This window comes from Tripterygium wilfordii, chromosome 14 (genome assembly GCF_013401445.1).
Source record: "Tripterygium wilfordii isolate XIE 37 chromosome 14, ASM1340144v1, whole genome shotgun sequence".
NCBI lineage: Eukaryota > Viridiplantae > Streptophyta > Magnoliopsida > Celastrales > Celastraceae > Tripterygium > Tripterygium wilfordii.
Genome location: NC_052245.1, coordinates 1505918 through 1527529, shown reverse-complemented (window position 1 = coordinate 1527529; position 21612 = coordinate 1505918). Strand labels below are relative to the sequence as shown.

The 21612-nt window shown below is 41.1% G+C and overlaps 5 protein-coding genes across 6 annotated transcripts; 4 read left to right on the top strand and 1 right to left on the bottom strand.

The window, feature by feature from the left end:
• The first annotated feature begins 345 nt into the window (after positions 1-345).
• LOC120014954 (heat shock factor protein HSF24) lies at positions 346-2282 on the top strand. Its single transcript, XM_038867095.1, has 3 exons — positions 346-564; positions 775-1018; positions 1279-2282. The coding sequence occupies exons 2-3, from the start codon at positions 815-817 to the stop codon at positions 1930-1932; spliced, it is 858 nt and encodes a 285-aa protein (XP_038723023.1). The 5' UTR covers positions 346-564; positions 775-814; the 3' UTR covers positions 1933-2282.
• Positions 2283-2682: 400 nt separating this feature from the next.
• On the top strand, positions 2683-4661 carry LOC120014953 (red chlorophyll catabolite reductase, chloroplastic). The gene is made up of 2 exons (XM_038867094.1): positions 2683-3351; positions 3997-4661. The coding sequence occupies exons 1-2, from the start codon at positions 3016-3018 to the stop codon at positions 4555-4557; spliced, it is 897 nt and encodes a 298-aa protein (XP_038723022.1). The 5' UTR covers positions 2683-3015; the 3' UTR covers positions 4558-4661.
• Positions 4662-5254: 593 nt separating this feature from the next.
• On the top strand, positions 5255-8035 carry LOC120014646 (caltractin). Its single transcript, XM_038866658.1, has 7 exons — positions 5255-5392; positions 6529-6658; positions 6748-6784; positions 6869-6896; positions 7247-7399; positions 7473-7575; positions 7717-8035. Exons 1-7 carry the CDS (start codon positions 5390-5392, stop codon positions 7779-7781), a joined length of 519 nt encoding a protein of 172 aa, XP_038722586.1. The 5' UTR covers positions 5255-5389; the 3' UTR covers positions 7782-8035.
• A 391-nt stretch (positions 8036-8426) lies between these two features.
• Positions 8427-11879, top strand: LOC120014759 (pentatricopeptide repeat-containing protein At5g27110-like). The gene has a single exon (XM_038866810.1). The coding sequence runs from the start codon at positions 8481-8483 to the stop codon at positions 11499-11501; it is 3021 nt and encodes a 1006-aa protein (XP_038722738.1). The 5' UTR covers positions 8427-8480; the 3' UTR covers positions 11502-11879.
• Positions 11580-21463, bottom strand: LOC120014758. 2 transcript variants are annotated; one of them, XM_038866808.1, is made up of 7 exons: positions 16189-21463; positions 15829-16082; positions 15429-15558; positions 14622-14808; positions 14203-14538; positions 13388-14088; positions 11580-12624 (listed from the first exon to the last, which is right to left on the bottom strand). In XM_038866808.1, the coding sequence occupies exons 1-7, from the start codon at positions 21214-21216 to the stop codon at positions 11959-11961; spliced, it is 7302 nt and encodes a 2433-aa protein (XP_038722736.1). In that variant the 5' UTR covers positions 21217-21463; the 3' UTR covers positions 11580-11958. The 2 variants fall into 2 exon arrangements, with proteins under 2 accessions (XP_038722736.1, XP_038722737.1); XM_038866809.1 differs by having other exon boundaries at positions 14203-14532.
• Between the last annotated feature and the right edge of the window lie 149 nt (positions 21464-21612).

The window sequence follows — 21612 nt, the reverse complement described above, 5'->3', positions numbered from 1 at the left end:
TCCAACTTTGAATAATTTATCAAATATAAACAACCAGCGCTTATAAAGCCTTCCCCACTGGGAGGTTTTGATGGAGCCATCATATTTGGCTGTTGATTCTTTTAATAACTAAAGAACAAACGTTAAGATTGGTCTGCAACGTAAGTTGTCTTAATTTGACAATTCCAGAACAGAGACACGTATATATATACATGATACATTGAATACATATATATTTAGAAGCTTCCCTTCAACAAAACCCCACAAGGACGGGTCCTCTCTTTCTCTCATCACTTTTTCTCGAGAAAATAATGAATAAGAGAAAATGAGTAAATAACACAGGTGTGTCCGTTTGTTTTATTTGAGAGGAGAGAGTTTCTCAAATTTTCTAGAACCAACGTCGCTTTCCTTACTCCCGTCCTCATCCCATAACTCTCTCCCTTTTATAGGAAGAGTTCCCGGACACGGATCGACAAGCAAGAGGAAAATTGAAAATTGAATCCACTGGTGCTTTTGGGGACGTAAAGTTATGGTCTTTGTTGTTGCAATTCTGAGAATTTCCTTCAGACATGGAAGCAGATATGCGTAAGCGTTCCGATAATCTAATCCGTTCCAATTTCTTCCTCTCGGGTTTCTACTGCTGGGACTGGGAATTCTTGACCGCTCTCATGCTCTTTAGTTGTTGAATCGAATCGGAACACACAAACAAACACAAATCCCTAATTTCGGATTTCAATCTACACTCTTTGTTTCCTTAATTTCTTTTGTAGTCCAGATTTTCTTTTGTTTGTTTAGGGTAGTGATTGGTGATTGGTGAGGAGTAAATCGGGAAGAAATGGCGCAAAGGTCGGTTCCGGCGCCGTTTTTGACGAAGACGTATCTGCTGGTGGATGATCCGAGCACGGACGACGTGATTTCGTGGAACGAGAACGGCACAACTTTCGTGGTGTGGAAGAACGCGGATTTCGCTAAGGATTTACTTCCTAATTATTTCAAGCACAACAATTTCTCCAGCTTTGTCCGCCAACTCAACACCTATGTAAGCAGTCCATACTCTGTTTCTCTCAGCATTGGCTTTTCAAGCATTTCTGTTATGGATTGTGTTTGTGTTCTGTGTGGCTTGTTAACATGTTCATAATAATCATCATCCATATTGTCAAAGCTGTTCTTCCGGATTCTGTATAAACCCAAACCCCCAATCTAATGTAATGTCTTCAAGTAAAAATCGAGCGTCTTTTTGTTTGCTTCTTGCCGTATACAACTAAAGAAGCTGATTTTTTTTTTTAAATATAAATACAGGGTTTTCGAAAGATTGCGACTGATAAATGGGAATTTGCCAACGAAAATTTCCGGAGAGGACAGAAGGAGCTTCTTTCCGAAATCCGTCGCCGTGAAACGGTGACATTAACGCCAGCCTCGACTAATGTTGCGGGCAAGTCATCTGGTGCTGCTGGCAATTCTCTTTCAAATTCCGGCGAGGACCAGGCTTCCACCTCCTCCACCTCTAAGCCGGTTTCAAAGAATACAGAATCCGTCGACACTGCAGTGATTTCCCAGTTCGCTGATTTATCTGGCGAAAACGAGAAATGGAGGAAGGTCAATGAGGGTCTGAGGTCGGAGCTCGCTCGAGCGAAGAATCAATGTGAGGAGCTGGTTGGGTTTCTGACCGAGTACTTGAAGGTGGGTCCTGACCAGATCAACCAAATCATGCGGCAAGGAAGCTTTAGGTCCACCCATGATGCGATGGTTGCTGATCACGATGATGACGAAAAATGTGTTGAAGAAGAAGGGGGTGAGGATTTTAAAATCTTTGGGGTTTGGTTGAAAGGGGAGAAGAAGAAGAAGAGGGGTCGTGATGAGAATATTGGGTTGACTGGCCCCCATTCCAAGAAAGTGAAGAAGACAGTGGAATTCCATGCTCCCTTGATGCAGAGCAGCAAGGTCTGCAACTGACCATCAATGGGCATAGATGTTGCAGCAGGTCATGGGCCTTAGTACTAGATATAGATGGTCAATGGCAGCGGGAGACAAAAGGCTCCTTACATTCTGCCACAGTAAGGTTTAATTTGTCCATTATGTCGAGAGTTTAGGTTGGTTTATCAGGTATTTTCGTGGGTGTTGGAGATCAAGTAGCCTCCTTCCCATCAAGAAAGCTGATTTCAGATTTCAGTAATAGCTAATGCCTATTTGAACAATAGTTACAGTGAATTGTGTTACCGTTATGTGGTTAAATTGCTTTTTAAAAGATTTGCTGTGTGGTTAAATTGCTTTTAAAGGTAAATCATACCTTGATTCTTTCCTAACTAGATGTGTTGTTTGATCACCACGGTAAGGGCAAATGCAATGAGAAACAACTTATTGGGCCAACATTTTTGTTGGCCCGGTCCCACCTCTATTACACAAAAAGTCAAGTCAAACACGTATTCTAATACAGCCACATCAGCAAAACACAAATTTCTATACACTTTTTCTTCCCACACACTTTCTCTTTCCACCCAACCCAACAACATTCCATTCCTCCATATTATCCACAACAAAACTACACCAAAACATCAAATATCAATACATCCACATCAGCAAAACACTTATCCCAATACAGCCACATAAGCAAAACACATTTTACAATACAGCCACATCAGCAAAAGACAACATCTTTGTTGGCCCAATACCAGTTCACCATTGCATTTGCTCTAAGGTTACCAAGGATAGATGTAAATGTCCGTCACGACACGGAGGAGGTATATGAGTCTTGTCGTGCTGTCTTATCATGACTCTTCGGATATAGTCTCTCGAGTTAAGAGTTCTTAATTCTACCTTATTCGATGACCGAAATATTTCTCGATTGATGTGAACTCGGCTTCTCACATCACGTGTCAATCTTTGAGTTAGGGTCATTTGATAATATCACACTTTCATTAGTTTTGGTGATTTCTAATGTTGTGTTCGTGTCGGGAGTTGCGGGACCCACGTGTGTATCCTTACCGGTTCTTCTTGCACAATAAAAATAAAGATAAAGATAAAAGGTGGTTAAGTTGAATGTTGGTGACTGAAACTTTCATGAAGCCTTCTTTTAATTTGAAGATAATGGCAGTATGTACGTCTCTCCCTCGACTCTTCCCCTGCGGTCTCGTTGTGCCTCTAGCTCTCCGGCATCATCTCTCATGCATGGACTCGCAGCGCAAATTGATGGAGTTCCCGCACCTATCGGCCGCTCATAGGGATCTGATGCTAAGTCTTATTATGGCCTTGGAGAGCCGTCTTGACTCGCATCTCCTGCCGGTTTCGGTGCCCCCGGACGTGGAATTCTATCAGAACGAGACCACTGGTTCTCAAGGTTCTCTTTGCGTTAGAAAAGGCCATCATTCTTCTCCTGTAAGTATACTTATATTTCTCCCACAAACTCAAAAAACGTGCTTAATTTTAATGTTTTTTCAAATAACCGACTAAAGAGTTACGAGTCTTATTTGTCGTTAATGTCGAGCGATTGGTGTTGACAGTCCGAGTTTAGAGCTGACTCTGGTAGATATGTTGGACTGAAGAATTCTCGGTTATCAAAAAATGAATTTAGTACTGCACAAATGTTAAAAAATGCTTTCTATTTGATATAATTAATAACCATCTAGGTAAAATTAGTAATTTTGTCCATTTGGCAGACCTATGGATGGATAAAAAGGGCCCGCACCTCCTAGTGAGTTGTGTTCATTGTCAACTTTTTTTCTTATATGTGCGCATAGATTTTACGACCTGAATTTAGACTCATTGATTGAATATCCAAATGATCAATTTGTATGGTGTTGTCTTGGTTTAAAAAAAATAATGACCGTACCCTTTATGTTCATTATTTAATAGCAATTAGCATTAGAACCAAAAAAAAACCAACCCCACAAGGTATAAAATCTAACTAGGGTTACAAATTTACTCCCTTTATTACCGATTACAAATTTTGTGCATTCTCTCTTTACTCTTGTCGCTTTGATCATCTATTGCACGCTAACAATCGCCAACACTTTGCAACAGATTGACTTCATGCTTGCGAGTTGGCTACACTTGGAGCAACCAAATGGGGATGTGTTCAACATTACAAATTTGCAAGTCTACCTAAAACCAACAGCCAATGCACCACACTTTCAATTCGAGCTAGTCCAATGCAACCCCACATATCTTATTTTCTTCCTTGATTTAACTCCTAGAAAGGACCTTGTCCTCAATCCCGACTATCTCAAGACTTTCTACGAAGACAATCAACTCGAACCACTTAGACGACAACTTAACGAATTAGTCCCTGAATCCCAACCCTACTTCTCCTCGTCCCTCTATTTCCGTCACGTTATGTCTCCCACCGGGATCTTGGTCAGCATCAAGAGTCATGAGGCAGCTGATGGACGCGTTGAGGAGATTATACGTGACAATATTAGTCTGATAGCTAATGAGGTTCTGGGTTTGTGGATTGATAAATGTGATTTCGAGGGATGTGGTAATGTTGTTGGGGAAACTGAGAAAATTGAATTGGAGAAGAGGGATTATATGATCAAGAGCAAGGCTATTCAATTGGATTTGTTCACTACCATGCCCTTGTAGTTTGGGCAAGAGGTGGCGGACCGAGTCTTGGGAGTTATGAAAACTGTTTTTAATATTTGACTACATAAAATATGTAATCAACACTATATATATGGGTGCGGTTAATTTCGTAAAATTATTTGGCACTTCATATGGTACAACTACTAATGCAACTTATCTTCTATGATCGTAAAAGTTATGAGCAAACGTCGTCCGACATGTTATTTAGGTCAAGATCCAATGCAAACCATTTGAAAATATTTGTGTTAATTTAAAATGAAACTCCCGACCTCAGGCGATATTTTTTACGTCTTAATTCCGGAAAGATAACCAATTAGGCTATCTTCAATTACGTTTACATTGGTATAGTGATAAAGTGCAAGATTCAAATTCCTTTATATAAACGAATCTTGTAATTATATAACCAATTCAAGATGCTAATGCTTTGCGTTTTGGAAGTGCTCTTATCTCATCTTCTCATAAGAATTAGGGAAAAAAGTTTAATTTCATTTGTGCATGCTTAAATTTGTTTGACAATAAGAGAATAGATTAGGCATGTTGGGCCGGTCTTTAGATTAACCGGGATGCCCTCAGAAAAAAAAGAGGACTAGAGAGCCTTTGATCTTTTGGGCCTACAGGATCTTTTAGGCCTTGATGGGCCCAGTCTGTACAAACAAAAACTATTCAGGTTGGCCCATCATAATCTGTATCCAAAGAAACATCATCGAAGGCCCGACTCACAGTTTTGAAGACTGGATTAGGCAACTGCTCCGGATATTTCATTGCAATCTTTCACCTTCTCTAGCAAGTTCGACTTTTTCTCTTGCGTGTGGCGATCTCATCAGCTCAGGCTATGGTGCGTTCCTCTGATATTACTGAGATTCTGTTCTGCGTCTTTTTTTTAAAAAAATCTTGGGAGAAAGTTTAGAGTGCCCGCATCTAATAATTCATTTGTTGATCCCTATTTTTGTGCATTCTTGCAAGATCAATAGTTGGAGGAAAACTGTTGCCTGAAATTTGAGATAATTATTTTTCTTCCTTCTTGAGTTGATTTACGATCTTTATGAAAGTTAATTGACAGTGATTGTGTGGAATTTCGAAATAGATTTTGAAGTCAATTTTAAATGGTTTTGTTAGCGTGTGTACGAAATTGGCATGGCGGGCTTGTTTCTAGGTCAATGATGGTTTACCGGTTTGATTTGGGGATTTTCGAACACGTAAATTATGATGTTTTGTGGGCAGATTTGTGGTATCAAAACTAATGTGTATATGGTTGTTGTGGATTTATTTTTCAATCTCTGGTTGTCAGTTGAAAAATATTACGCAAGGTCATCAAAATCCCTTTGATGTCATTACCTGAGAGCATGAGATTACTTGCATTTTCCATGCTTCCCTTATGTACTTTTCATGACTGAAATAGTAAATGTGATTTGAGTGTTGAACAGTGGAATCCCCATTATAAACGATTTCTTTATTATTTGGTTTTGATTGTTATCCCATGCATTTCTTGGTTCATACATTCAATTGATTTTTATCCTATGTAGACAAGAAATATAATTGACTTGATGACGCTGTTAACTGGCTTTAGAGTTATTGTTGGCTATAACAAATTGTTAAGACTTTACAAAGTCTGTGAAATTTGATGGACATGGCTGTTCTGTATATCAGCTTGTGTTGGTCACAGTATTTGCCATCTTTGACCCAGCTCAAATTTACCTTAACTTGGTTTTAGGGAAGGGCATTGAATGAGGCTTGGAATTATGAATTAATCTGGTTTACGTTTATCAGAAAGAAAAAGAAATTGAAATTTTCCTTGCTTAATGGGCATTACAATGATATATAACTTATGTACTTCTATCATCACATAACTGTATTTGCAAATGTTGAGGAAGTTGCGTACTTTATTTTTTTGAGAAGTATAAATTTTATAAATTTCATTGTGCTTTAGCGTTCTGCTGATAAATTTTTATGGCTGCACAAACACATTCTCAGGCAAGTCTTCGTAGAGGTATGTCAGGTATGTCTAGGGTAGAGAAGCCTAGAGGACGTCATCATGGATTAAGTCAACAGAAGAGGCAAGAGATTAGGGAAGCATTTGAACTATTCGACACTGATGGATCAGGTACTAGAATATCGTCATTATGAATCTGCATTTGACATAGACATATGTTAACTGTTTTGTGTAATTTGTTATTTGACTGTGTTATTCAGGCACTATTGATGCCAAAGAGTTGAATGTTGCCATGAGGTATGAATATTATTTCAGATGTGATAAAAATATTCTAATGGTTTGAGTATTGACTGTATTGGACCTAACATCCTGTCATTACAGGGCACTTGGTTTTGAGATGACAGAAGAAGTGAGTTCTTTACTCTTTTATGCTCATAGTCATAGAGCTATTTATGTGGCATATCATATTTTAAAACATTTATTGGCCCGACAACATTGTATGGGTTGAAGTTTTTTCTCTTTTGAGCTTATTTTCTGCCTTTACAACTATGGGTTTTCTTTTTCTTTTACAGCATATGTTAGCAAATTGTTGCAAATTGTCTTTCCTTTTGTAAAGAAATCAATTTCCAACTTTCAGAGCTGAACATAGCACCTAGTTATGATTATAAACAATATAATTACAATAGCTATCCTCTATTCAAATTCCTTTTTTGGATATCGACTGTGAGACTAACTTATTGATGTATGGTGGGATTGCAGCAAATCAATCAAATGATTGCAGATGTGGACAAGGATGGCAGTGGTTCAATTGATTTTGATGAGTTTGTGCACATGATGACTGCCAAGATTGGAGAAAGGGACACTAAGGAAGAGCTCATGAAGGCGTTTCACATCATTGACCTAGATAACAATGTAAACTTCTGTTTTGTTGTAGTCTGTTTTTCACATCTTCTTCTTAACTAATTTTTATTTCATCTGTATTCAGGGAAAGATCTCTATCCAAGACATCAAGAGAGTAGCAAAGGAGCTGGGGGAAGATTTTACAGACAGGGAAATTCATGAGATGGTTGAGGAAGCAGATAGAGACCGTAAGTTGCCCTGCTTAAAAATTATATTAAGAACCACTTGGCCCATTTTATTTTATTTTATTTCTTTTCTGATTACATGTTTAAGTTTTCCCATTGGTAACCTCCTGCATGCTGTAATGTTTGTGTTTTTGAAATTTACAGATGATGGTGAGGTGAATGTCGATGAATTCATAAGGATGATGAAAAGAACGACATACGGGTATTAGACATTGAGTAACAAACCTCTGCATGATGTTTCGAGTTCCCACCTCATGGAAAATAACTGGTTCTGCTATTTGCTATAGCTGTAGTATATAGTTATGTGCTGAGTTGAATTTGATGCATTGTCGCTGATTATGCAAATTGTGTGTGGTTTGTAATCTCATTAATGCTTTGTGATCGTAGATGGTGATATTTACTATAACCGTTGGAATTTTTTTTATTTTTTTTTATCATCAGTAAATAACTCATCATTGAAATATGGTGAAAGAGTACAGCTTCATGTGTAACTAAAGCAGAAATACAAGTAGGTCTAACCAAACTCGTAAGCTATTAAAATTCTTAAACAGTCGAGCAAGAGAATGTGCGATTGTTGATCAAGAGAGTGTGACTCGGTTTTCTTTTTTTTTATTCAAGGGAAATTGAGAGGGATATGATTCGAATCCACATCTCGAAGTCTTGAACAAGAGAAGATGTGATTGGGGTTTTTTTTTGATGGACCATGGTCATTTCTTCTAATGGCGTAAGAAAAACATGGTCAGCAAAACAAAATGGGACCCACAACCCAGAAAATTTTGAAGTTACAACGAAATTAACACAAAAAAAAAGAAAAGAAAAGAAAAAGGGAGCCAGACCTACTTTTTAAGTGAATTCATTCTGGAGCCAGTTGATACGGATGGCGGGGAAACTGGACATGCTTTCCTGCCATGTTCTTCAATTCTCCATGGCGTTTCCTCTCCCATTTCTCTCTTCGACATCTCTCACCTTCTCTCTTTCGATTCTCCAACTACTTTTCGTCCCGATCAGAAGTCCCTTTAATCAAGGATATCACCAATCCTTCAATTCACCTGTCTGCTGGCAACTCCGCAAGCCTCGGCTTCTCACGTTCACTAAAGATGTGCAATAACGTCCGAGATTTGAACCCACTCAAGTGTCTTCTCATCGTGCTGGGTCTTATAAAAAACGAGCTTTTGCTTGGAGAATTCATTAGCTCTAGCTTTCGTTTGGGTGCTCCTGATATAGCTCTGTCTGTATTTCGGACAATTGACAAGCCGAGTTTGTTCTTGGGGAATTTGATTTTCAGGGGTCTTAGCAATCGTGGATTATACGATGAACTGTTAAATGTGTATATCGGCTGTCGGTTTGCAGGTTGCCCATCTGATGATTTCACGTTTCCGTTCGTGATTAAGGCTTGTTCAGCTCTGGGGGCCTTCGGGGTGGGCAAAGCAATTCATGGATTTGCTTTGAGAACTGGGTTTGATAGAAATGTTGTCATACAGACCGCTTTAATTGATTTGTATGGCAAGCGGGGTCATACAGCGACTGCACGTGCAATAGTTGATGAAATTCCACAACCAGATTTGGTTTCATGGAACGCTCTAATTGCTGGTTATTCACTAAATGGGCTTGATCAGGAAGCATTAGAGGTTTTGAGGCATATTTTTGAAGCGGGTTTGAAGCCAAATCTGAGCACTTTGGCAAGCATCATTCCAGTCTGCACCCGTTTAGGATGTGTGAGTATTGGCAAGTCTCTCCATGGCTATGCTGTCAGATTAGGATATTTCTTAAATGAATTTTTGGCTCCTGCTTTAATTTCAATGTATGCTGGCTATGTGGAGTTATCTACTTCAAGAAAATTGTTTGATTCTTTATTGGAAAAAAAGAACGTTAATGTTTGGAATGCCATGATTTGGGCTTATGTTTACGGGTGCTGGCCTTTCAAAGCCTTTGAGATGTTCCAGCAAATGCTCCAAGCTGGAGTGCAGCCTAACCCGATCACTTTTGTGTCTATACTTCCGTCATGCGAGTTGCATAATAGCATTTTTTATGGTGAATCACTGCATGCCTTTGTCGTAAAACATGGGGTGGAAAATCAGCTTTCTGTCCAGACTGCGCTTGTGTCTGTCTACTCCAAGCTTGGTGATGTCAGTGCAGCAGAATTTCTTTTTGATGGAATGCACTGTAGAATCCTTCTATCATGGAACGCAATGCTTTCAGGATATAGTCAAAATGGCCAATGGCATTCATGTTGGGCCATCTTTTGCGAAATGCTATTTGCAGGATGCAATCCAGATGCTATCTCTATTGTTTCTGTGCTCTCTGCTTGTTCCAAAATGGAGGCAGTTTTGCCTGGTGAGTCTGTTCATGCATTTAGTGTTAGAAGGGGTATTGATTTAGACCTAAATGTGTCCAATGCACTCCTGGCATTTTACTCAGCTTGTCATGAGATTTCTTCCTGTTTTATGTTATTTCAACAAATGACTAGCAAAGATGTGGTGTCATGGAATACATTGATATCTGGTTGCATTCACAGCGGGGAACCGGAAAGGGTACTTCCCCTACTTCACCAAATGCAGAATGATGTCATGAAAATGGATTTGGTTACCCTGATAACTATTCTCCCGACGTGTGGTGGGAGCGATAATCTAAAGCAAGGTATGGTCATGCATTGCTATGCCATCAAAACCGGGTATGCTTCTGATGTTTCTTTAGCCAATGCGCTCATTAGCATGTATTGTAAATGTGGAGACCTTGATTCTGGGAGGTCACTTTTTGAAGTTATGCCTGAAAGGAGTGTGGTATCTTGGAATGCTCTGATAACCGGCTTTCGATACAATAACCAGCCTAACAAGACGATGTTGTTTTTTAGTCAAATGATAAAGGAAGACGAGAAGCCAGATTCTGTAACCTTGCTTAACATTCTGCCTGTGTGCCACACCCAATCACAGGGTAAGTCTATGCATGCTTTCGCTGTCAGAGCTGGAATTTTACGTGACACTCCTCTTTTTACCTCTCTAATGGTTATGTATGCAAGATTCCAAAATATGAAGTCATGCATCGTACTTTTCGAAGTTGGGAAAAAGGAGGGTGTTTCATTGTGGAATGCATTTATATCTTTACTAGTCCAAATGGAAAATGCAGAAAAAGCAGTTGCTACGTTCAGGGACTTGCTCCAAATGGGATTAAAACGTGACAGTATTACATATCTAAGTTTGATTGCAGCATGTGTTCAACTCAACGACCTTAATCTTGCTGATTCTGTATTGGCTCATGTAATTCGTGAGGGGTTTGAAAAAGATCTGGCGGTTAGCAATGCCTTTGTAAACTTGTATGCAAGATGTGGAAGTATTCTGAAAGCAGAAAGGATGTTTGAATGCTTGCTCTCAAAGGATGCTGTCTCATGGAGTGTAATGATAAACAGCTATGGTTTACATGGGGATTGTGAAGCGGCCCTCGAACTTTTCTCGCAGATGCAAATTTCAGGTGTGAGACCTAATGGCATTACCTTTTTGAGTCTTTTGTCAGCTTGCAGCCATGCTGGGTTAGTTGATCAAGGCAGGGTAGTATTCAACTCCATGGAGAAACATGGTATATCCCCAAGTCTGGAGCACTATGCTTGCATTGTTGACCTATTAGGAAGAACAGGTCACTTGAATGAAGCTTATGAAACTGTGAAGAGACTCCCCTGTAATCCTTCAGTAAGCCTACTTGAATCCTTGTTGGGTGCTTGTAGAAACTATGGCAACATTGAGCTTGGGGAAAAAGTTGCTTACATGCTCTTTGACATGGATTCAGAAAATCCTGTACCATACGTGATGCTTCACAACATCTATGCAGCAGCCGGAAGGTGGATTGATGCTGATAACATCAGGAGTTATTTGGAAGGGAGACAGTTGAAGAAACCACCTGGTTTCAGTCTTGTATCAAGAAATGGTCAAGATATTTGAATGCGTGTGTAACTGATAAGAGGGTAATGTTAGAAAAGTACAGTGAAAGAGCTCCATTTTTCACTACTAACATGAGAAAAACATTAAAGGTAACATCTTGATACATCAATCACAATAAATTAAGTGGGAGTTTTGTAGACATGAAGAGGTGACCCACGCCTAATAAACGCTACGTTACAAGGTCATCTAATCTCACAGTACATTTTCCTTCCCTTCCTCGCTAAAAATGAGTAGAAAGAAACCAAAATAGTAAAATAATCAAGCGGTTCTCTCAACTTATCTTATCAATGCCAGTATATCCAGTTCATGGAAACTGGAAAATCCAAGTCTCAAGACACTCGGAATTAACCTACTACAGCTATAAATCTTCTGCCAAAATATAACCAAAAAGTGTTCATTCTGGGAAATCCATCGAATCCTCTTCTAATCTGACGTCCAACAAGATAAATTTCCATGCTCACAAAGCTCTCGATGTTACATTAGGGGTCTGTTTGGCTACATAAATTTGTTTCATCTTTAAATGAGGAAAGCTCTTTTCAGGACCTGAAGATTGATTTTTCCCTTGGAAACCCATTCTGCGTTGGGACCATTCTCCGCCCGAACTATTCCTTTGTGGGATTCCACTTCCCCTCTGATAATTATACCCTGAGGAATTGGCATACTGTGGGCCAGATGTATTCTTATGATGGGCAGATGACACCTTGAAAGCAGAGCTTGTGTTTTGGCCAGTGTTGTTGCTGCCACTTCCATTCCGAACACCACTATTGCCAACATCCATGGCACCACCCATGGAGGAGCTCTTGGCGCCCACACTCATATTTTGTGTTGAAGGCCCAGCACTCGTAGAGTTTGTTTGGTCTACCAAACCTAGTTCATCAGGCAACTGGGTTACAGTCGCATGTGTCGACATTGTGAAGTTCCGGGTGTTGTCCGAGGACACTGATGTCTGAGAATCAGGAAACCTATTGGTACTTAATGATTGGTCAAGATGATGCACAAGGTTAAACTGAGGTCTTTGTACTTCAGCTGGTTGCTGCAGTGGCATCGACAGAGGAACAGACTGCTGAAGAGGTGATGCAGAAATATGTGACCAGCAAGCTTGAACAGGCATGTCAGGCGAAGACTGGAAACAACAATTTATTTTGACTGTTAGCTATGCCAAAAGAAAACACAAATGATCCATTTTACATGGTACACTGCTGGAAGGATCCTTTGCAGATGACAACAACATAGCAGTTAAAAAGAAAACAACAATTGAAGTCCAAGAGAGACCAAAATAGATGGTCATTCCACACAAAACACGCTGAATGATGCTGGCTCCCCGTCAAACGCCTGGGAAATTATCACTTTGGAAAAAGAGCACACAAGAGAAGCAACAAAAAAGGAAAAGAGAAACAGAAAACTGCACAACAAAGTTTTAGAAAAGGAATGAAAGCGATGGAATTCAAAATGCAGTCCTAACAATTATGAGCGCAATGCAAATGTTCCCTGAGAGGGTATCAGCTGAGAAGTACCCACATCTCAAACCCCAGATGAAAAACCAAAGCTCAGAGAAATGATGACAAAACTATAAGTATTTGTAGGAAAGTGATAAAAAGAAACCTATGTGCATTATATGTATCCAGCTCCATACCCTATATGCATTATATGTACCCTTTTCTTTTCCCACCGTACAAGTCCTTTCCTACTGTCAAGGACTTACAATGTAAAATCAACTAAACCCCTTCCTTGAATATTTTGTTGCAAATGAAAAATCAATGATTTTCATAATAAAACATTCCATGAAAAATGAATATATCTCAAACAACAAAAACTACGGATAAAGGCAGCGAGTTATCTAAGCAGAAAATTAGCTGTTGGGCTTAAGATCAATTATCAACTTTTACCTGGAAAGGAGAAACATCAAACATGGCCAAAGGAGAAGCCATTGGCACAAGTGGAGACCCAGGGGCAAGATGCTGGATAGCAGGCATGTTATTAGGATTCCTCTGAGCAGAAACCATGTTCAAATTGCTCATCTCCCCACCTTCACCATCATTCATGGCCGAAGATGCAGGGTTGTGCTTCCAGTCAGGTTGCTTTCCAGATGGGATATAGGTGGTACCCATGAAACTCAACCCAACTTGTCCAAACTGTCCCACTGGCGCAAAATGGTTATAGACAACCATGTGTGGGGGGCCTTGAACACCTGGTATGCCAGCAGGTGAGCCGATGAAAGGTCCACTAAATCCTGCTGGAGGACCATAAAATGAGTCTACACCAGAATGGCATGGTTGCCAGGTGCCAAGTGGAGCAGAAATTGAATTACTAGTCTTCTGGGACTGTGATTGACCAGATGACGATTCATCATGTAGTCCAAAAGCAAAAAATGGACCCCCCAACATGGGATTCATCTCATATAATGGAAAATGAGAAGGTGGGGCTCCAGGGAAATGTGAAAGCATCTGGCTTGAGGCATTTTGTGGACTAGGTAGTGGAGGCCACAATGACATTGGCAGTGTTTCAACTGAAAGATCTGCAGGAAGATCTAGACTCAGTGACTCTTCTCCCCTGGATTGGCTTCCTGATTGCAGATCACCAGCAACTCCTGCAAAAGATCAAATCATAACATAAGCCATTTCCCATTGATAAAAAGAAAAGTAATCTGAAATTATTGAATAAAAGTACAAGATCACAACTATAGTCAAGAAACTTTCACAACCTGCTGCTGTTCCATCAATTTCTGCACGTGCAAAGCTTTTGGTATCTGAAACAGATATGGAGCAAGTGCCCAGCCCATTCCCAACAATGTCGTCACTGCTTATTGCTGCAACTGCAATGGCTGATGCTGCTGCTTCGGCCTCAGCTTCAGTATCTTGCAAGTGTAGACATAATTCATTTGAATGCTTATCCTTTTCAAAGAAAAGAGAGCAATCATTCTCAGTGGCAGAAACATCATCGGAATTCTGGATGTCTGATCGGCAAGCACCAGGAGGACCAATCCCATGGGAAACAGCACGACTACTAGGAGGGAGAATTGTCGGAGATGTGACTGCACCTGGGTATGAGAAACAATATTGCTCAAAAGTTACACAAATACAGATCCAAGAATACATTAGTGCATGGAAAGAATATGCCCACCAAACTGTATCTTCTCTCCCGCAAGCAAATAATTTATCGGACTAGCAGTGGAAGGAAAAGACTTGTCCTTTGCCAAGATTGATGATGACGACATAACTGAGCTGGAATGATCCAGAATTGAAGCCCTTGAATCAAACTCTGCAGGCTTCATAGCCTCGTCAAGTTGGGCTTGTGAAATTGCCAGAACCTACAAGAGACGACCAAAATAAATTCAAAATCTACGTGGGCATTAAGTGAAATTACATCACATGAGATAATCACAACAGGCTTACATGTATTTGATAGTTTAATCAATCACACATCTTTATGATCGAAAATAATCATTGTTAATCAACATTCATTTTAAAATCAGCTTTATCCAAGCATAGACCAACAAGACTTAGTCAAGCAAAAGTTTCCAGAAATACTAGTCAGAAGTGCACACGCACACAAACAGAGCAAAAAAGAGAAGCACATGCAAACATGCACATAGCGAGAGAGAGATCCTAGTAACATTAAATGAACCGAAAATTTGTTAAAATTGGCACATTAGACTTAAACAAATAGAACTACCGTAACAAAACTGTCAAATCTGTAAGCGCTAATCCCAAATAGAAACACAAAATGTCAGCACTAAAAGATAAAAAATATACGATCACTGGGACTGATCCCAAACCACACAATTCTAAAACTAAAAAAAGTGTGCTTATTGTGTGGTACTGAGCCATGAAGACATGCAAATTTGATCAAATTAATGTTCAGAAAAATGGAGCGGCAAAAATGGAAAAGACATTTAACAATATCAAACAGGGAGAGGGCAACACATACCTGTTGACAAACATGTGAATTCCCCCAAGAACCCAGAGGCGTTTGAACATTATCCAGAACCTTGCTTGAGGCTGGAGCAAGACTCTTTTCGCCAGTATGTCCAACAGGGAGAGAGCTCATATGAAGGGAACTGCAAAAGCACATATAATATTAGTGTACAAATTTATGCATATGTATTTTCTGCCAATAGGTAGGTAGCTAAACAATCTCGTGCACAATGCTCCTGCAGTGGGCGGAGTTGGGGACATACAAGATGTATGCAAACCTTACCCCACATAATATATAGAGTCTGTTTTCTCATGTGACCTCTAGGTTGCACCCTTGCAACTCTACCACTGGGCCACGTGCTTGCCTATATGTATTTTATGCCAATATGAGATTTAATTGACATGGTGCATACTTGATTGGCTGGGATCTTATATCAGACTGGATATCTGATTTCACAGCAGGAGTGCCAATTGGAGCTAATGGTTGGGACACTAAGCTATTAAATCCTGCTGATACTTCACTGTTTGAGAAGCCATGACCCTCGGAAGCAACAAACTCAGAGCGAATGCTTCCTGCTCCTTCTCCTATCATCGGTGTGGAAATTTTATTTGAGGTGCCAGGAGAAATAGTATTTTGCAACACAGAACGAGGTTTACGTGGTGGTGTCTGCGATAAAACCAGTGCACCACAAAAGAGCAGCACAACCTTTAATTACAATAAACAACAAAAAGCACCTAACAAAATAAAAATTGAATTGGAAGTACATAAGAACCTTTGTGACACGAGTCTTTGCCTTGATTTCCTTCTCCCTCTGTTCACGCCGATCATTCAGCATTTGCCTCTTCGACCTCACTTCAATAAAATCATCTTCATCACTTGGAGCTTCTATGCCGGGTTGCTCAAATACACGCACAATCCCGCTTTGCAAGGGAGCATCAACATCCTCCTCAGAGTGAATATTTCTTTGAAGTCTTCCATCTACAGAGTGAGGAACATTATGGCTCTTCGCAGATGATTCTTTTCCACCACCCTTTTGAGGCCTGCTCCGTGAATATATACCTTGTGAATTAATCCCACCTGGCCTCAACGCTTCCAAGTTAAATGTCCGCTTTGATGGTCTATTTGACACCACCACCCTCTGAGACCCAATTCCTGTGGAAATTCCAGTACTTTTTCCATTGGTATCAGACTTATCATCCAGCCCACACTGGTTTGCTGGAAGCATACCTATAGATTGCTTTTTATCAGCATTCTCCCGAACTCGAAACTCGGTTCTTTGACGACGAGGCCTCCTCTGAATTCCAATGGACTCGGAGGAGGCATCAGGAGCCAAAAGAGATGATCTTGAGCCTGAATTTTTCACAGCAAAGATGTAATTCTTTCCCCTGCCAGCTGATGCTAGGCCCTGGCCCTTTGATGTGCTTGTATATTTTTCTTTGGCTACTGACTGAGATGATGCCACAGCAGTTTTAGGCTGGCCTTCAAAATCTTTAGTGGATATGGCTTTCAGGTTCTTCACCACTGAATCTTCTGCTTGAAGTTCTGATTCAGGCCTTAAACTGCTGCCAACAATAAAAGATTTCTCTTTACGATCCCGCCGAATCACTTCTGGATTTTTTCTTGCAGCCATTGAGTTATTGTACCCAATCCCGTGAGACAGATCCAGGGGCCTCGGAACAAGACCTGGTTGGTTATCCATAAATGCAGACACGACACCATTCTTGATCAGATTTTCAGCTGTAATGTCTTTGGCAGGTTGACCTGGCAGAGAACCTCCCCAGTCCTGATGCAAAGAAAAACTAGTTGGAACATTGGGCTGAACAAAAGACATTGATTGAGGAGCCAACGAAAGTACACCCTGAGAAATAGGAGCTGTGTAACTTAGCTGACCAAACTGGAATAAAGGAGGTTGTGATGCGTGGACCTGGGCCACTGATGGGCCAACCTGGGGATGCAGATGAAGAGGCATCTGTATTGAACCAATCTGTATTGCTGGAACCGGTGATGGTATCAGAGAAGGACCAGAAAAAAGCCCAAACTGAAGTTTCACAGGTACCTCTGTCTGACTAGGAGCAGAAGTTACGGTAGACACGACAGTCTGAACCAACGAAGATGAGACTGAATGCTGCTGAGTTGAACCCAACGCATTAGAAATGTTCACATGATCCATCAGATCTGATGATGATGCAGATGTTTTAAGAGCAATACTTGGCCGAATAGCCAAATTCTGCATTGCTTTCTCAGTTTCCTGGAAAATTCTGGAAGAATTATCAACACTCACTTGAGACTGACCATTTACAGATGGAAGGACTTGTCCATCGTGATCCATGACATTAAAAGATCCCTCTTCGTAGACAGTGGCAACAGACATATAAGGCATCACATACGTAGTCTCTTCATTTCTAGCACTTCTTTCAAACTCATCACACGGCATCCCAACCTCAACACCCTCATTGAAGCCTAGTACCAAGTTGTCAACCCCCTGCGATGAGCCTTTCTCTTCTAGATACATCTCTTCAAACTCCTGCACCAGGTCGTCACCTATGTCATGCACTTCGTCTTCTTCCTGGTATCCGTCTTCGTCTTCATCATACTCCTCTTGCTCCTGCAGTTGTTCATTGTTATCTACAGTCCATTCTTCATCATCACCAACTGACACGGAGGCACTCATGACATTCTCTTTCCGAGCCTCAGTAGATGATCCTACAGGTCCTAGTCCAGACAAATCAAACTCTTTACCCTCTTCAGCAGCCGATAACACTGGAGAATCTCTAGATTCTTCCATGTCATCATGTGATAAATGAATTGGAGAATCAGGAGGGCTTGTGATAGATAGAGAGGACTGTGAGTCACACCTTACAGAGCTCTGATCCAATTTCTGCTCCACATCCTCCATTTTATCTTGTTGGGTATCAGCAATTTCAGCCTGGCCAAGAGTCCCTTGATGATCACTTCCGGTCTGCATGGTAGCTTTGCTTCTTGCTTCATGATCATAAGGCATCTGATTGTCAGAGATATTTGAAGTACTAGTGAGTTCATTCTCACCTCTGTAGTGGCTTCTGTTCATTGAAGCAAAAGATGGAGGTAGAACGCGAGGCTGCCTCATGGTATACTGTGACCTCCCAAAAGAATAGAGGCCATCTGCTTCAGAATTAGGTTGCATTCTTTCAGAGTATGAAGCATAAGGACTGCCATGAGATCGATCCTGTCCCCATCTAGTATCACCAAATTTCTCGGTGAGGTTCTCATGATATTCAGATTCAACCTCTGTGTGTCTGATATGGTGATCCCCATTCCCCGAAATGTTCCATCTCTGACCCCTGAAATGGGAGAAATCATCAGCATGAGGCTCTAAAATCCCTCCTTTATGAAAAGTTTTAGACGGCATGAATCCAGCTCCTCCGAAGAACTCTTTCCTTGAAAAGTCTCTTCCACCAGAAGATGTGTCTCGCCCAGGACTATGATGACCATTATCCTGATCAGGTAGAGTCAAGGTTGGGGCGGTACCATTCTCGAAAACATCCCTTCTCCATGAATTCACAGGCTTTCCACGGTCTAAATCGCTTGAAGAAACATCTCTAGAAAAGTGAGGCCTAGAACCCATCTCGAAGTGTCTATTAAGACCAGAAGAATCGGATGATGCTGAAGATGTTATCCTCTCTACCATCCTTTCACCATCTTCCCAATCATTGACATCTGCCACTTTAGATACTTCCTTTTCTTTTGCCAAACCAGCCATTGTAACATCTGGTATTAAAGAAGAACCACCATCCCCTTTTGCAACTTCAGCCTGCCTCTTCGCAATTCTTTCCTCCAATTCCATAAGTTTTTGCTTAGCAGCTTGTTTCCTCCTTTCTTCTTCCATAATCATCATGCGTTTCTCCTCTTCTCTGGCTATCCTCTGCTCTTCAGCTCTTTGTAAAGTTTCAATTTGCTCCTGTTCAGCTCTCCATACAGCTTCTCGCGCTTCTTCCTCCAATCTTCTCCGCCGTTCTTCTTCTTCCCTTGCCAGCCGAAGTCTCTCCTCTTCCTCTCTTCGAGCTAGCTCCATAGCTCTTTCCTGTTCTTCAATTATTCGCTGCCGCTCCAACTCTTGCATCTTTTGAACTCTTTCAAGTTCAGCCTCAAAGGACTCTCTTACCGGGTCATGAAAATCAGTCTGTTTCACCACATCTTTCTTTTGCTTAACCACCCCAATAAGACCTCCAGAAAAGGGATCCCTTCCATCAAAACCCGTAGAACCATAGTCTTTCATAAAAGGGTCCTCCAGATAAGGTTTTTCACTCTTAAGGAATGGGCGTTTCTCCTTACCAAAATTGAGTACGGGATCATTGATAGAAGGCACTTTGCTAACCGACGAATATGATGGTTTAGATGCTGTGCTATTCTGAGAAGCATTCCCTCTGTATCTGTTTGATTGTTCACTGCCATATCCTTCTTTTGTATTCAATTCTGCCTGTCGACTCCCATGTAAATCTACTGAGTTGTTCCAAGATTGTCTCTCTCCCTGTGCATGCCCTAACTCTCTCCTTACAGCATCAACTTGAGTATTGTCTCGAAAAGGGGATGAAATATACTTATTCTCTCTAATCGTTTCTCTATTCAAACCAGAGGGCCTTGCACCAATACCATTCCGGTCCTTTCCAACATCTTGAGCATTGAGTTCAACTTTTAAAAGAGAAGGCACTTGCCATGAGTTTCTTTCAAGTCCTTCTCTACTAGGTGTTTTGATGTCTCTCCCAGAAGGGTCAGTTTTAGGGACTTCACTGGAAGAAAACCTCCCAGCTTCATTGTCACGCTGTCTCCACCTATCAGATAGACTATGAGCTGGTTTGAGTGGCAGAACACTAGCCCTTGGCATGTCAAAATCTCTATCCCAATATGGTTCATTCTTCGAAAGCCCATGGTCTCTACTCCGATATGTCAAACCATGACCAGTATCACGCTCATCATCTTCCCAATCAGATCTCGGGTTCAAAGGGACCAGTGGCAGTGGCCCCAAAAAGTATTCATCCCGCTTCCTAGCTTGCTCACGAAAACCCAAACCATTACTTTGACCACCGTTTGCATTCAACCCACCATTCCGTGAGGAAGGCTGAAACTGAGGACGCATGTCAACATGTGAACTGCTCAATCGAGAACTATCCATGTGCTCATTTGAGAAGTCCTCACTAATCAGCTGTTTCTGTTTCTGGTTCAAACCATCCTTCTGCTTCTTTTCATTCCCAACTGCCGCTACGAGAGTTGCATGCAAGGAAGGAAAATCTTCACCCCTCAACACCGCTGCTTTATCCACTTGCGAATAACCAGAAACTGCAGCTGCTACGGTGACTGACCGAAGAGTCGGTGGTGTATACAGGTTCCCACTCCCTTTACTCACACCATCAACCTTAATTTGCATTCCCGGATCAGCATTGTCATGATAATCAACTACTTCCTTCTCATGTGAAGAGGATGTAGCTGGCTTAGTCCACCCTACACTGGATGAAGTGCGCCGTGACGCACCTCCCACCGCACCTCCACTAGGCCCACCACTGGATCCCAATGAATCAAATCGTTCATGCTCCTTGCGCAGCGATGGCAGATTCAAGGGGGGTGGAACAGAAAGCTTCGGCCCAGTCTTTTGTGAGCTACGAAGTCTCGAAAGTACAACCATTCCTCCGCCTCCGCCACTACCAGGTCGAGTCCGAGCTGTCCCATAAGTACTGGCATGATGTGGATGGTGGTTGAGATGCTGTTGGCCATAGGACTTGTTGAGATTCACAGATACGAACTTGTTACCGACGCCGGGATTGGCCATCTCAGGTCCAGAACCAATATCTTAGCTCGCTTGGCGGATATAGATCCCGCCAACGCATCCAAAGAAACCCTAACCCTATAATTTCCTTATCCACCACAACGAATTCACCTTCTATTCCCCTTTATTGCTAACAAGCAGATCTCAAAGTAAAAGATGATCACGAAATCAAACCCTAAAAAACTCTCTCTGTGCCTGATCAATAAACAAAACCAATAATAAAATACCCAAAATAAATCGTTAATAATCAACACAAGCATGTTTCTTTTTACGGGAGAGAGAGAGTGTGAGAGACGGAGCGGTGAGAAAATCGAGCACGAGACGAAAAGAGGCGATGGTTTCTTTGTCTGCTTTTGCTTATTACCATTTCGACCCAAACAATTTTAGTTTTATTACTGT

What these genes read in the sequence shown, in the direction of transcription:
- LOC120014758 (XM_038866808.1), bottom strand. Translation starts at nt 21,216, where the DNA reads ATGGCCAATCCCGGCGTCGGTAACAAGTTCGTATCTGTGAATCTCAAC. An exon ending in GGGAGAGAAGATACAGTTTG is followed by an intron (nt 14,539 to 14,621) that starts GTGGGCATATTC and finishes TCTCATACCCAG; the next exon opens with GTGCAGTCACATCTCCGACA. An exon ending in TTGATGTTTCTCCTTTCCAG is followed by an intron (nt 12,625 to 13,387) that starts GTAAAAGTTGAT and finishes TGTTGTTTCCAG; the next exon opens with TCTTCGCCTGACATGCCTGT.
- LOC120014954 (XM_038867095.1), top strand. Translation starts at nt 815, where the DNA reads ATGGCGCAAAGGTCGGTTCCGGCGCCGTTTTTGACGAAGACGTATCTG. An exon ending in TCCGCCAACTCAACACCTAT is followed by an intron (nt 1,019 to 1,278) that starts GTAAGCAGTCCA and finishes ATATAAATACAG; the next exon opens with GGTTTTCGAAAGATTGCGAC.
- LOC120014759 (XM_038866810.1), top strand. Translation starts at nt 8,481, where the DNA reads ATGTTCTTCAATTCTCCATGGCGTTTCCTCTCCCATTTCTCTCTTCGA.
- LOC120014646 (XM_038866658.1), top strand. An exon ending in ATTCGACACTGATGGATCAG is followed by an intron (nt 6,659 to 6,747) that starts GTACTAGAATAT and finishes TGTGTTATTCAG; the next exon opens with GCACTATTGATGCCAAAGAG. An exon ending in TGAGGAAGCAGATAGAGACC is followed by an intron (nt 7,576 to 7,716) that starts GTAAGTTGCCCT and finishes TGAAATTTACAG; the next exon opens with ATGATGGTGAGGTGAATGTC.
- LOC120014953 (XM_038867094.1), top strand. Translation starts at nt 3,016, where the DNA reads ATGTTGGTGACTGAAACTTTCATGAAGCCTTCTTTTAATTTGAAGATA. An exon ending in AAGGCCATCATTCTTCTCCT is followed by an intron (nt 3,352 to 3,996) that starts GTAAGTATACTT and finishes ACTTTGCAACAG; the next exon opens with ATTGACTTCATGCTTGCGAG.